The sequence below is a fragment of the Tamandua tetradactyla genome, chromosome 10 (assembly GCF_023851605.1).
Source record: "Tamandua tetradactyla isolate mTamTet1 chromosome 10, mTamTet1.pri, whole genome shotgun sequence".
Taxonomy (NCBI): Eukaryota; Metazoa; Chordata; class Mammalia; order Pilosa; family Myrmecophagidae; genus Tamandua; species Tamandua tetradactyla.
This window is the reverse complement of record NC_135336.1, coordinates 46,943,833-46,958,045: the sequence shown is the minus strand read 5'-3', so window position 1 is coordinate 46,958,045 and position 14,213 is coordinate 46,943,833. Positions and strand designations below refer to the sequence as shown.

The 14,213-nt window shown below is 35.4% G+C and overlaps 2 protein-coding genes across 36 annotated transcripts in view; one reads left to right on the top strand and one right to left on the bottom strand.

Annotated features, from left to right (window-relative positions):
- The window catches only part of LOC143648466 (protein TFG), a 31,338-nt gene extending 29,250 nt beyond the window's left edge, over positions 1-2,088 (top strand). For 2 of the 4 annotated variants that reach the window (XM_077118583.1, XM_077118580.1), the window contains exon 8: positions 1,266-2,088. In XM_077118583.1, coding sequence (XP_076974698.1) covers positions 1,266-1,642 — 377 coding nt within the window. In that variant the 3' untranslated portion in view covers positions 1,643-2,088. Of the gene's footprint in view, positions 1-1,262 lie in introns of all 4 variants that reach the window. The other 2 variants (XM_077118581.1, XM_077118579.1) reach the window with 1 other exon arrangement.
- Positions 2,089-2,469: 381 nt separating this feature from the next.
- Positions 2,470-14,213, bottom strand: part of ABI3BP (ABI family member 3 binding protein) — a 245,285-nt gene continuing 233,541 nt past the window's right edge. For all 32 annotated transcript variants that reach the window (XM_077118544.1, XM_077118546.1, XM_077118548.1 and 29 more), the window contains 5 exons: positions 7,892-7,971; positions 7,079-7,108; positions 6,327-6,488; positions 4,944-5,066; positions 2,470-3,727 (listed from right to left, as the gene is read on the bottom strand). In XM_077118544.1, coding sequence (XP_076974659.1) covers positions 3,612-3,727; positions 4,944-5,066; positions 6,327-6,488; positions 7,079-7,108; positions 7,892-7,971 — 511 coding nt within the window. In that variant the 3' untranslated portion in view covers positions 2,470-3,611. The remainder of the gene's footprint in view (positions 3,728-4,943; positions 5,067-6,326; positions 6,489-7,078; positions 7,109-7,891; positions 7,972-14,213) is intronic.

Below are 14,213 nucleotides of genomic sequence, written 5' to 3'. Positions count from 1 at the left end.
CAGTTCAGTATTTAGATGTTACAACAAGCAAAGTGCTTTGGATATTGATTTATTTATTAAAAATTAAGCTTGGTCTTGATAATTTCAGTCAGGGTCTTCACTATGAGTAAATTTTAGTTCTTTTGAAATTATCTTTTTATTTCTGATCCCACTAGTCCCATTAACTTCAATTTGATTGGGAGATATGGAAATAGTCAACTAAATACTCTGGTTGGAGACTGTAAGTGGTGGTTGTAGCACTGGACCATCTTTGACACTGTTGGTTTGCTACTTCCCTTTGTGACCTTTTACAGTTTTGTTCATGGACTATGTCAAAAAAGTTTCTTTCATGAGTAAATTTTGAACCCAGGTTCAAGGTGAGTTCAGAATATACTCAAATTCATTCAATCCTTTTTTTTTAAATGCAGGGTTGTACACATTTTAATAATTTTCTTATGTATCTGGTGTTTAATGCTGACAGGATTCCAGTCAATGGAGAGGTTTCATTGCAAGTAGCTGCAGGTGTGTTTCATACTAGAGATAAAAGTGTTCAGTGAAGCAGACTTTTTAAAAAAATTATATCCTAGTAAATGATGAATATAGATGTTGATTTTGTGGAGCAATATGATGTGCTTTTTGTGTGTTATGCTATCACTGCTAAGTCAAAATTTTTAATTGTAAAAGCAAAAGCATCAGACAAATTAAAAGAAATGAATGATTGAGGACTGTGAGAATGGGTACTTAGTATTATATTCTTAAATGGCTTATTGTTTATAATGGAGTATGAATATATGAATAAACTTAAAGCACCTCATTAGCACAATAAGATATATTTAAGTATCATTGTGTTATTTAAAAATATTCACTCTGCAATGTGTTCTTATTTGGACTGGTGTTAAATAGGCTTCCCCTCAAAACCAGATTAATGACTATTCAGCTTTTGCATTTTTGGGCTTCTTAGAAAATATACTAACTCATGCATTTATCATTTGAGCATCTAACTCTGTACTAAAGATTATGCTAGGTCACTTTGAGGGATTATTTAGTTTAGAGTCAGTTGTAATGAAGAAATGTGTAATTTAAAATTAGAGGGTTTAAATTGTCTAGAATTTGCCTTTTTGAGACTGATTTGGTCTTGATAAAATCTGCTACTCTGCTTGTTACTAAATACTACAGAACAGGTTTCTTAGACTTCTCATCAGTTTTGTCCATGACAAAATTCTCTGAAAAACTTGGAACAAGAGAAAATTAAGATATGTAAGTTATTTATTTTGCCTTTTCAGCAGGCTATAGTCAACAGACTGGACCCCAGCAACCACAGCAGTTCCAGGGATATGGTCAGCAACCAACTTCCCAGGCACAGGCTCCTGCCTTTTCTGGTCAGCCTCAGCAACTGCCTGCTCAACCACCACAGCAGTATCAGGCGAGCAGTTATCCTCCAACTTATACCACCCAAACTTCTCAGCCTACTAATTACACTGTGGCCCCTACTTCACAACCTGGAATGGCTCCAAGCCAACCTGGGGCCTATCAACCAAGACCAGGTTTTACTCCACCTCCTGGAAGTACCATGACCCCTCCTCCAAGTGGGCCTAACCCTTATGCACGTAACCGTCCTCCTTTTGGTCAGGGCTATACCCAGCCTGGACCTGGTTATCGATAAGGAGATTCAGCTACACTGATGAATGTAGCTGCTAGCTATTTGCCTCCCAAAAGACTCCAATACTACTATTTTATTTTAATTTGTATTGAAAAGAAATTTAAAAAGCAGAAATTTTTTTATATCAATATCATTGTTTCTGTTAAATGAAAGTATAATTTGCTAGAACATGAAAAAAGACCAAGATAAATTCTTTTTCCTCCCCTGCTTTAAATTGTAGCAGCTTCCTAGTTATTTTATTTTGGGACACTACTCTTAAATGTGTGTAAAGTGATTCACTTTCTAGCCTGCCTTGTTCAGAGGATATTAAAATGTTAGGTTGAGGTTTAGCCGTCTTACATGGCTTTTTACTATTAACATGATGTACTAAAGTATATCCCTTTAAGACGACAACTAGATATTATGTACAAAATGTAACACTGATAGGCTAATAAAGATGATTGAACCCATTAGTGCTCTTGTAATTTAGTCATTAACATTCAAAATATAAATGAGAACAAAAAAAATAGTCATGTTTTTCAGGAATCTTTTTTGCCTCGTGGTCTGTAAAATGAAGTATAAACATTTAATTTTAACTTACAATTTTCTATTCAGAGAAACTCACTGCTGATTTTTTTTCCTGTTCCTGAAAAAAAATTATTTGACAATCATTAGCTCAGAAAAAAAAAATCAAACTTTAAAACAGACTTCAGGATGAAAGTCTAGTTTAAGATATAAACACAGTAGTACAGATTTAAAAGATAGAGTTTTGGTAGATCCAGAATAACTATGCGACTTTCCTTCTTACACAGTTATATACTGTGAGCCATTTATAAATAAAGAACTCAGTCTTAAAAAAAGAAAAACTACCTCTCTTTATTGCAAAATTTATAATTGTTTGAAAAATACAAAATGATGATAGCATTGATAAAACTGAGGCATGTTGAAAGCGAAGCACAATAAAGGTCCTTTCAAACTGAGGGCAACACTGCAGCATTCCCATCTCCCCAAGTGAAGGAAAACAATACCATTTTTTAACAAAAATGAGTCAGGTGTTCATTACAGCTTGAGTTGAACAGCATTACAAAAACATTCTCTGATACATTCATTCATAAAGGTCTTAAGTATAAATATATAGTAAATATCCTCAAAAAAGTAGGGAACTTATCATGCATTATGTTTTTGTGTTCAGACTTCACATTCAGTCTCTGCATACAACATGATCAGAATTATTAAAAACAAGATGAAAAGAATTGTTTAAAGGGATAGTTAAACAAAGTCCATCCATACATTGCAACATATATTTATAGGTAGAGAAAGAACAAAATGTACCTTTTGAAACCGATTCTCAGTATCGTTTTCAGCTGAAATGAATTTACTTATTCAAACAGTCTTATCAGTAATTTGCAAACATTTAGAAAAATGTATGAACATTTAGACTTCTCAGGAAAGCTATTCAACCAATGCTAAAAAAATTTGAAGTATGAGTAAATGTGAATATTAGGGCCTCTTTTTCTCCCAGATATATGAGCTGCGGGTAATCTTATCCAATAAGTTAAAGTAAGTAGAGATTTACGGAATTAACTCTATCAGTAGGAAGAGTACGCATAAAGTAAATTCTTTTAAAAGTATATTAAAGTTTTCTGATGTTAATTTTGTCATAAAAGTATCTCAAAACATCATTACAACAGTGTGATAAATAATATACAAATGATCTCTTAAAATACCATGACTAGGGAGCCAGCTTCCCCAAAAATGTTATTTTGTTAATGTCAAAATCTTGTTTTCTTAAAATGACTTTGTAAAACATGATAAATATCCTCAGCAATCTTTTTTCTAATAATAAACATATCTAATATTGCTATTAATTAGATTTTAAACTTTTATACATAGTAAACAAAACAGCTTTAAATGAACGTTGCAAATACCATAGTGTTTCCAATTTTTTTCGCCAGGATAAAATTGAAGGCACTTTTCAGCATGGTTGCAGCATCTACCATTTCCCAGGTATTGTGGTCCCACATTCATACCACTGGACATAATTGATTTGGGTGTGGCCACCTATTTCTCCAAACTGGACAGGTTCCTGGCGAACTGCTCTGAAATAGCCTGAGAGGGAAAATAATTTAATTTAAATATGTCTGTATTATAATTTTGCCCTCACTGTTCATAGATTAAAGTATATCATTGAATGGCTAATGGTGACTCTGGGTGAAAGAAGGTATTTAGAAAACAGAGATAACAATAGAGGCCTTGGTATCTTTCCTGAAGTAGCAATGGCTGGCTAGAATCAGAGGCACATGAAAAAACTATTGATATTTGCCTTACTAAGTTAGGATGAGATGATTGGTCATGTCTGAGAGGAGTAGCTAAAAGGGGTAGGAGTCAAAGAGATTTTTGTTTGTTTTATTTTTTGAGTGTCATTGATCACACATAGACCACAGTATAGCTCTCTATGTAAGTTAGTGTGTTCTTTCTGCTCCTAAGGACTAGTGGTCATCTATGAAGAACTGGCCTGAGTAAAGGTGAAGTACTAAAATATTAGGAATACAAAAGAAGGGACCCAACACTAAACAGTTAAAAATTTCATTGTGAATGAAATGTTTTGGATATATACAGAATTTGCAAGGCAGCAGTTTCAGTTGTCCATTAATGGGCTCACAGGTACTGAGTAATCTTTTAGTATGGTTAGTATTGCTGAACAATCTGTTATCAAATAATTTAAAATATTTTAAAAACCTCTTGGTGATTTATGAATAATACGGATTCTTAATTCACCCTCTACTGCACTGCCTGGACAAGGGTTAAATAAATTAACTTTCAATCTTCTCCATTCTCACTACACAGCTTGGTGCTAATGCATCTTTAGCAAGTTATAGAGCTCATTTCTCAGAATTGGTCTATTTTAATTCTGTTGATTTATACCAGTTATTTATAAAGCAAATAATACTGCTTTTGCCATTTATGATAGTAATAAAATCTTTAAAAATTTTTAAGCAAATAAAAAGGCAGGCTATGCTTAGTATGGCTAAACCTATAAAGGTGATACATGAATGATTGTAGTTTGGGAAACATTGCTCTTTTACAGCTTTTTTTTTAAAAAAAAATTCAGCTTTTCTTTTAAGTAGAATGCATTTACATATGTATCTCTAATTTCCTTTGATTCCAAAGAGTGGGAGCAAAGTTATGTTAAAGTCTTATTTTTTTCTAGCCAGATAATGAGCACCATAGAATTATTTTCAAGTTGATTTGTTTCCTCAGCTTCATTTCTTCCTGTGTTTATCTGCAAAACCCTTTTGCTTATGAGGAAGATCAGAAAACATACCTTCTTTTGTGGGTAACTGATCAGAAGTGAGTTGCTGTCCTGTGCGTCCATCTAAAAATGAGTCCACAAACTGGCAGTGATCTTCTCCATGGCCTCTCTGATCGCCTATGTTGTAAAATTTTCCTGAACAAAAAGTTAAATGGATAATGAAGTGTTACTTTCTTTGATATTTGACAGCTCTCAAATAATCTTAAATAATCAGTCTTTCCTGTACTTGTACTTTTTTTCACCCTAGTCCCTATCACCCATAGCTTAAGCCACCAATGTCTGCTGCTTGAACTGCTGGAATAATCTCCCAGCCGTTGTCCCTGTTTTCACTCTATACTCTACCTTCTCTTTCTGTCCTAGGGATTTGTGAACTTTTAAAAATCCAAGTCATATGTTACTTCCCTCTGCAAATCTCTCCAGCAGTACCCCATTATATTTAGAATAAAACCAAACATCTTTACCTTGATTTCAGAACCCCTGCCTGCCACCCAACTTTCCTCACTTATGTTCCCTTTACAAAGCCTCAACCATACTAGTGGAACTGGCCAAATGTGTTCTGCCTCAGACCTTTCCACTGTTACCTTCCCACTACTTTTCCTCGATCTTTGTGTGGTTGGTTTCTTCTGGAAACAACTGTTTCCTTTAAAGAGGCCCCTTCCCTAACCTTAATTCTAGCTAAAAGAGCTTCCAGTCCTTATTCAGCCATTCTCTCACCCTTCTAAAATACTCTCCAAAGCACCTGCATGAAATTCTTTATATACTTTGTCTTTTCTCCAGATAGTAAGCTGCATGAAAGCAGAAATGTGTCTCGTTTGCTGCTTATCCCCAGCATCTAGAATAGTGTCTGGGAACAAAGTAGATAATAAATATTTGTTGACCTGAGCAAATGTCTACTTTTCTGTATGGGTACAAACCATGTTTGGTTTTTTTGGTTAAAATTTTTTACTGTGTGAATATAGAAAAGTAAATTATAACCCACTGGGTTTGGAGGAAGAAGTTGTAGCCCATTTGGCCCAGTGTTTACATTTTGATCTTGTCTTTGGCAGATCTAAAATCTAAAACATGACATACTCCTTCCATGATTGTTATTATCAGTAGGTTTTTTATCTTGGATGGCCACGACAAAATTGAACTTGAATGTATTGGTAGTACCTATTCATTCAAGTTTATTATGATGTCACTGTTTTACATTGCATTTTAATTATTTACCTTTTAATGACATGTCTCAAGTCCTTGTTTTCTAGTCTAAGTGTTCTCTTATACAAGAGGAAATTACTTGTATTTATATCACACCTTAATGCCTGCTATTCTTCCTAGGAAAAGCCAAGTTATAAAATGCTGCAAAACATACCCCTAAAGGGAAAGGCTCAGAACAGAGCTAGAAAGCCTGCTTACCTGTGAGGGAGTCGCTCAGATAAATCTTGTATCTGAGGGAGTTGCATAACTGTACTCCTACAAATTTTTTATACCATGTCCTTTTAACATACTGTTTGCCCTTACATTCTGAGTAAGAATCTGAGTTAAAAGGTCTTTCAGTCCAGATGGCATCTCTTCCAGCTGTGTAAGGAAAACACATGGGACTCTTAAATACTGAAGCACTATTCCAAAAACTGTAAAGAGACAGTTCACAAAGTTCACTGTCAACTTGCTAGTACTGAGGTTTTTTCCATAGCTAGATACTGCATCCAAAAATATTATAAAGGTTTAAAACAAGTAAATCTCAAATTAAATTCCTATTGATAATGGGATAAATCTCAGAGCAGTATGTTTAGATATTTAATAGCCTCTGCAGTGCTAGATGTAGACAGTATTCTTTTAGAGCAAATATGTGTTTTTGTATATTATAAAAGTTGAACAGCTGCTTGAATGTGTCTATTAAAAATTTGAATGAGGGTGTTATAGATTTAATTATTAAACAGAAAATTTGAGCTGGCCTGGTACCTAAATGAGGGCAGGTTTTAATTTGTCCCAGAACATCATAGGTTCTCAATTATTGAATGTTTTAAGCAAATGTTTATATCTGATTGATGTTTTAAGAAGACTAAATGGAGAAAAGTGAAATCCTAACTAAAGTTTTGTCATAGCTGCTTGTTTGAATCAGTTTAGAAAGACACATAGTTTTGTTCCCATTAAGGTAAAGTACTTACCAGAAACTGGCTCGCTCACTCTTGGGTCCGCTGAGGAAAAATAACACATACGCAGTCAGAGGTTATTAGGTCAGTAACTCCCAATGGTCCAGTGGCAAGTTGGAGAAAATGGGTGCTTACAGTTAAAAAATTTTAATTGCAAAAGGGTACACTCTTGCTAAAGACTGATTTTGAAAGTTTGTTTTGGAAATCATTCCCAATTGAAGAATCTCTTCTCCACCAGATACTCAGTTGCATCTGGTACAATGATTGAAATAAGAGTCTATCGCTGTTCCAGCCTTTACTTTGATTTCAGAAGTTTCCTCTTTTTCATACAAAAACTCTTGGTGGTAAAATCACCAGGATGCCATATATTGCAGTTGGTGTAAAAATTATGCAAGTAAAAATGCTGTGTGTACAGATGGGTCTCATTAAGGAATTGGAGCTTGGAAGGTCAAATTACAAAATTTCACTACTGCCTAGCATCAGAAGTCTATCAAATGAATTCACTGTTTGGATGTACTGTGGCTTAGCATGCCTGATACTTTGATTCTAGACATACAAAGGAATATCTATACACTAGATATTTTGGTGTAGATTATGCCTTTTGTTTTGTTTGTTTTAACTGAAGTCAGAAAAAAAAGTTAGACATACATGGTATTTCCCTAAGGATATCTTCCTCAGTTTGTATTTTTTCATGGAGGATTTTAGAAATAAAGTAAACTCTTACGTACACATAGTGTTTAGCTAGGTTTCACAAAAGCTCCCTATGTAAACCATTGCTTCATTTTGACCCTTTGCATCTTTGTTGGGAATGACTATTGATGTGATTACCTGATTCAGTACTGAATGCCACCGTGTTGCTGACTGGGCCTTCACCAAGTGGATTTTTGGGTTTCACCTGAAATTCATAACTGTATAGGAGGAAACAAAAGAAATTAACACATTTTTGAGGTTAGGGATCAACATTCCCTTATACTGAAATCCCTGTTGATTCTGTTTTGAAATCATAATGCCAGAAAATGGTACCGTGTGTTCTAGCAGAAGCTTGAGGAGAGAAAAAAAATAAGCTCCCTAAGTGAGTCCTGTGCTTATTGAAATTTGAGAACTTCTAGATACAGCTATGGGAACAGATGCCCATAAAAATGTTTCTTATCAAGGACTTATTTCCTGGAACTCAGGTCTCCTGTGGGTCACAGGAAGTCATAATGTCTTCAGAACAGAAAATATGATAGAGAGTGTTGCCTAATGACACGTATGGGCACCAAAGTTGAGACTTTTCTCTCCCTCTGTAACCAAGATTAATATGGGTTAGGCGCTTAACCCTTTATGATTAAAAAAGTAATATTAAAGGCCCAGATCCCTTGGACTTATAGCTATATTTGATTCTGTCCTTAATTAAAGTTGCTGTATAGTATTTGACAAACCTTACTTAAAATACTTAAGCAGAGCAAATCATTTTGAGAAATTCGGACAGTAAAGCAATTTGCCATTTGCCTTAAACTGGGAGTTCCTGTTAGCCACAGACTTAGCAGCTAAATAACTTTGCAAAACCAACATGAGTCAGCCTAGTATTGTCTGAGTTTCAAATCATACAAGGCTTTGCGAAGTTAATTTCCTTCTTTGAGAAGTTTGTAATTCAATAGGGATTTTGAACACACAAAAGACCAATGTTTTATAAATAAGAGAAATAGAAGGATGACAAGTCTCAGTTTGGTACAGAAGGTACCATGTGAGCAGTAATGAAAGCAGAAGTTTGGGGCTTAAGGGGTCAGTTTTTTTATTACCAAGGCATTGCCTTAAAACACGTACAGAATTTAATAAAATATGACAGATTCTAGTAGGTTGAGTGGCAGCCATTTCTTGAGTTCTTACTACATGCATCAGGCACTGCGCTGATGATTTCTGCATATATAAAGTAATAAACACAGAAACCTCATGAGTTAGGTATTCTGATTTACAGTTAAGAATAATGAGGCTCTTAGCCATTGTACTATTATTAGTCTTTGCTTTTCTAAACTTTTCTAAATAAGTTCTTTGTAAAATGGTGATTGAAATGTGCTCTTCCTACTTCATAGGGTTTTTAATGTGATGATACAAATTGAAGCATTTTATAAACAAAATGGATACAAAGGGTCATTATCATTGTCATAAGGGAATGCTTGATATAAAAACATCTGTCCCTCATTTAAATAAATCACATATACATGGGCTGAGAGTCCTGATGGCCTAAAACAAACAAATCACATATACAAGACAGAACGAAAAATAACCACACACAAGGCAAACAACAACAAAAACTGGTAACTGAAACTGGAAGAAGAATCTGAACTACTTTGACTGAAGTGGGCAATGGATTCCATATTCCGGGCCATTGCCACAGGTTGGTGCTTTGGCCAAGTCTGGTTGCTGGAATCATGTCCACATCTTTTTTGTTTCTGTTCTTTATACTTTAGCTCCTTTGCAGCATGGCCACATATATTCAGGAGCTGCTTTTTCTGTCTCTTGCCAGCATTTTGTGATACTTAACAGGTTTTGAAAAATTTTTGAATTAAGTTTAATTAATGGCATGGGAACTTAAAAGGCACATTTTGGGGGCTATTTAACCCTATATAAACAGAAAATAATTTTGATAGTAAAACTTCTCAAGAAGCGCAGTCTATATACCATGACAGGGCTAAAGGACTAGTGTCTCAGAAAATATTGAGTGTTCCAATCAAATAAGGATAGCATGCTATTTTAAAAGTTCAGAACAAGAGAGACTTCTTAGAAATAAAAATACAGCATAAATAAAATTTAAATAGAAGATTGGAAGACAAAGTTAAAAAGATGAAAAATAAAACTTGAAAATTATTCTAAGGAATGCAATAAAATACGGTAATAGGAATTCCAGAAGAGAGTGTAAGGGAAAAAGAAGGTAGAAAGATATCCCAGAAATTATATAACTTTCCTAGAAGTAAAGGACATGAGTTTACAGACTGAAAGAGCCTTCCATGTTTCCAGCAATATAAAAGGAAAAAAAAAATAGAAAAGACTAGTCAGCGCACACTATTTGTAAAGTGTCAGAGTACTAGGGATGGACACAAGATCCTAAACACTTCTGAGAAAAAAATTGCAGTTTTCATTCAAAAGACCCAGGATCAGATTGACAATTGACTTTTCAGCAGTACCACTGGAAGTTAACAATGGAGCAATGCCTTGAAAAGTCTGAGGAATCATTTATATCTTAAAATTCTATGTCCCAGCTAAATGATCACTTAGGTATACAGTAGAAGGACATTTTCATAGAGAATCAAAAATGCTATCTTCCATAACTTTTCCTCAAGATGTATTTCTTAAGAAATGCCACAGAACAAGGGAGTAAGCAAAGAAGTCAGGATACAGGAATAAGGGGATCCAACATGAGAGACAAAGGATGATGAAGGATTCCAGGAGAGATGTTGCCATAAATAAATAAATGCATGAAATGGATGACTTGAGTATTTGACCACTTTGAGAAGTCATTTGGAAATAATGGATTTAGTTAGGAAAATAGCTAAAATAATTGAAAATGGGTGCCTCTGGGAAACAGAACATAGGAATAGGAAGAAACAGCTCTTTAGTATTATTTGTGTTTTTAAAACATGTCCATGTATTTCTGGCAAAGATGAGAAAGCCTTCTTAAGACCTACTACATCAAAACAATCATCTGGCATTTAACCTCAGAACTTAACTACTGTAGAGATAAAAGACTGTAGTGTAGAAAAGTTGAGTTTATTTTGGGAAGCATATGAGATTAGGCACCAGTGTTATAGACAAGGCCTTAGGGCTAACTGTTTCCGAGCTTCATACGCCTATATTCACAAGTATAAAATATTGCCCAAACAGCCACTGCAGTATAAATGGATGACATGGAAGAGAAGGGGGAAAATGGCAGACCTGGCTTTGCTGGGGTAGGTTGTGGATCCCAACTAAAATGATCCTCCAGTATATCCCAGTCAGGAGATAGTATGGTGCCATGGAGAAAAAAGTGGGTTCCAGAAAGATGTGGATTCACAGCTGCATTCAAAATTTTATGCATGACTTTAAGGTAAGTTACCCTTTCAGCCTCAGTTTCCTCATATATAAAACAAGGATAATAATGGCATCTGTGAGGGTACTATTACTAATATCCTCATATGGGTATAAAAGAATCTGAAGTTTTTGTGAGATGACAATGTACATAAAAGCAAGGTGCCTGACATAGTAAGTGATTGTAATTATTAGCTAGTACAAGATTAAATACAGAGAAATTTTTTTCAAGTGCCTTTGCAAAGTATTGCAAAATCGGACAAACACTGCTATAGGACACTCAAGGCAGAGGTAGAGCTCTTCTACTACTGTGGTTATAAAAGGCATAGCCAATGATTTATTGGTAAGATTGAAAATTTAGCAGGTAAATCTTTCTGCCTGTCATCAAAACTGTCGTATAAGCTAAGGAAAAAAAATAGCTCTGTAAGATTTCATTGAAGAATCTAGAAGGTCCAAAGCATTATCCCTAAAGAGTGGGATAATGAAGTAGAGGGTAAAGTTCAATAGTTTGAGATTAACTGTTAATATCAGTATGGGTTTAAAAATATATCAATTGGTAGAAAAGTTAAAAAAAAATAGGCTTTTGAAAAGTGGGATCTGTGGTTCTTGAACAAAACTCAGGGACAGGGAACCCCCAAGCTTTCAGGATATCCTCAGACTGATCTCTTCAAAGGTGGGAGAGGTGATGATAGCCTTCATAACTGGTTAAAGCAGATACTTCTTTCTGCTACCTGTTTCCCTCTCTGTTTCCCTTGTTCTGCTCTATAATCTTTTCCTCCATTTTCGCCCATAATATAGAGCTAAATTACAGTTTCCATTATTTGATTAACTTCTTGGTTAAATACTCCCTATTGGGTTAAAAAGCTATTTTTCACTCGTAACAAAAGCCTCATAAACCTCAAGCAAACTGCTTTTTATACAGAAAGGCCACCCTATAGATGTTCGTTGGTTTGAATTATTTGACCAGCTGATTTTACTTAGTCTTAAAACATTTGACCCCGGTTTAGGAGGGTTTCAGTTGGGGTGGGGGAGTGACCAGAAGACAGATAAGAAAAGAAGGGAAGGGCAACTGGAAGCGGGAAAGGGATATTCAGTTTGGGTAAGCTGTCTCCAAGGACACTGCAGGGTGACAGTAAGCAATTATGGGTATGTAAGTATTTCCGAGACTGTGCAGACTTGAGAATACAAATAAAGGCCATGAGAGCAGAGTTAGGGGATTCTTAGAGGACAAAATGAGCCTAAATTGGGGCAGAAAAGAAAGGAGCATGTATGCAGCAGGAAGGAGGGATCCTAAACTACCAGCCCATTATGTCCTTGGAGACATTTCTTGTATCCTCATTTTTGTGGGGGACAAAGGGATTCTGGAGCTGGGCTGTACTCTTATTCTATAGAGCTATCATGTCTTTCTTCTACCTTTTCCAAAGAATTCAAAGTAAAAAATCATAAAAAAAATATGTAGTGATATGAAAAGAAGAACTACTGTCTTCATGGACTAGTGGAGTAATGTGCTTTTTGCTGAAAAAAAGCTGATGAAAAGCTGTTACACTGAGCAATCAACTTAATTTCTTCTGTAACAAGGAAGAGATTGTCCTCCTGCTGCCCCTGCCTACAATAAAACAAAATAAAATGCCTGATGCTTTGGTATCTTATTTTATTCCTTTCTACAATGCCAATGAGAAGAGATGTTAGTAAGTTAATACAAAATCTGCAAGGACCAGAATTTCACAAAAACACTATGAAAGGGCATAATGGCTATTTCACATGTCTACTTCATTCAGCCAGATTTACAGTTCATAACAAGTTGCTGCCTCTGTTCCAGCTAACTTTCAGTGCCAACATTTTATTAAACAACATAAACAATAGTCCCAAGATGCCTTTGCTGCCAGATTTAGTAGATTTCAGTCTTAGAGGAAGAATTGCTTTACCAAAACTTCTCAAACCACAGAGGACAATAAAAGTACTTGAGCAGATGAAGTGAATTTGATTTAATTACCAGACAGACCGCATTTTCCATAGGAAATTGCTAGACCGTATTTAAGTCTGGCAAATGCAATGGAATCTTAAATTTTTCAACCAAGTGAGGAGAGACACGTGCTCATTGGAAGAGTAGAGTGGGATTAGAGGGCTTTTTTAGTATACAGTGATTTGGAGTATCCATCCATATGGCCAACCAGTTCATCTAAAGGACCAGTCCATCAATGTTTTACCAAAGTATATGCTAAAAAAACAATTTATCTGAAAAATTGCAGACTACAAACAGATTTTTTTAAAAACAAGTTTACTAGACAATTCTACTTGCTGTGGGACTGACCTAGGTTTTGGTTATTATTTTCAGTTCCACTTCTCCCACTGATTCTGTGCATATCAAAGGATTATATCATTTTTGAAATGGGAGAAACCATAGTGATCAACTAGTGCATTCATGCTTCTTGTCCTTTACAAGCCATGATGCAAGACTTAATTGTTTAAGACATATACTTTTATCAGTTCCTCTGTTGACATAAATACAATTAATCAGTGGTCTTTGCAAACAACTTGGTTTACTCCTGGTAGCAGAGTCTCTTATTCTTTTAGTTCCATGAGAGCCACACATTGCCAAAAGAGAGAGGATGGGTGCCTGGGTAATAGTGGGGCAAGAGAGGTTATGCTTCTCTCTCCCCATCCTCTCATGATGAGTTATAAGGGGAAAACTTAAAAGAAATCGCAGTGACAGAGCTAGCCTTTGGTGTGGTTAGAGAAGGCAACCTCTGTATGATTTCAGCTGATGTCTCCCAGAGTATTTCCCCTACCACTTACTGCCTTTTGATATCTTACCTTTCCTTTAGCTTAAAATTGATGTCTGTGATGGTTAAAAGCTATGCGTACCCCAGAAAAACATGTTCTTAAATTTAACCTATTCCCGTGGATGTGAACCCATTGTAAGCAGGACCTTTGGATGAGGTTACTTCAGTTAAGGCCACACCTTAACTGAGTGGGTCTCAATCCTGCCACTAGAGTCCTTCTTAAGCGAAGTGAAATTCAGAGATAGACACAGGGAAGAAGCTGAAAAATTCAATGGAACCTGGAATTACTATTTCCTAGTACTAGATCATAGCTATAGTAATTC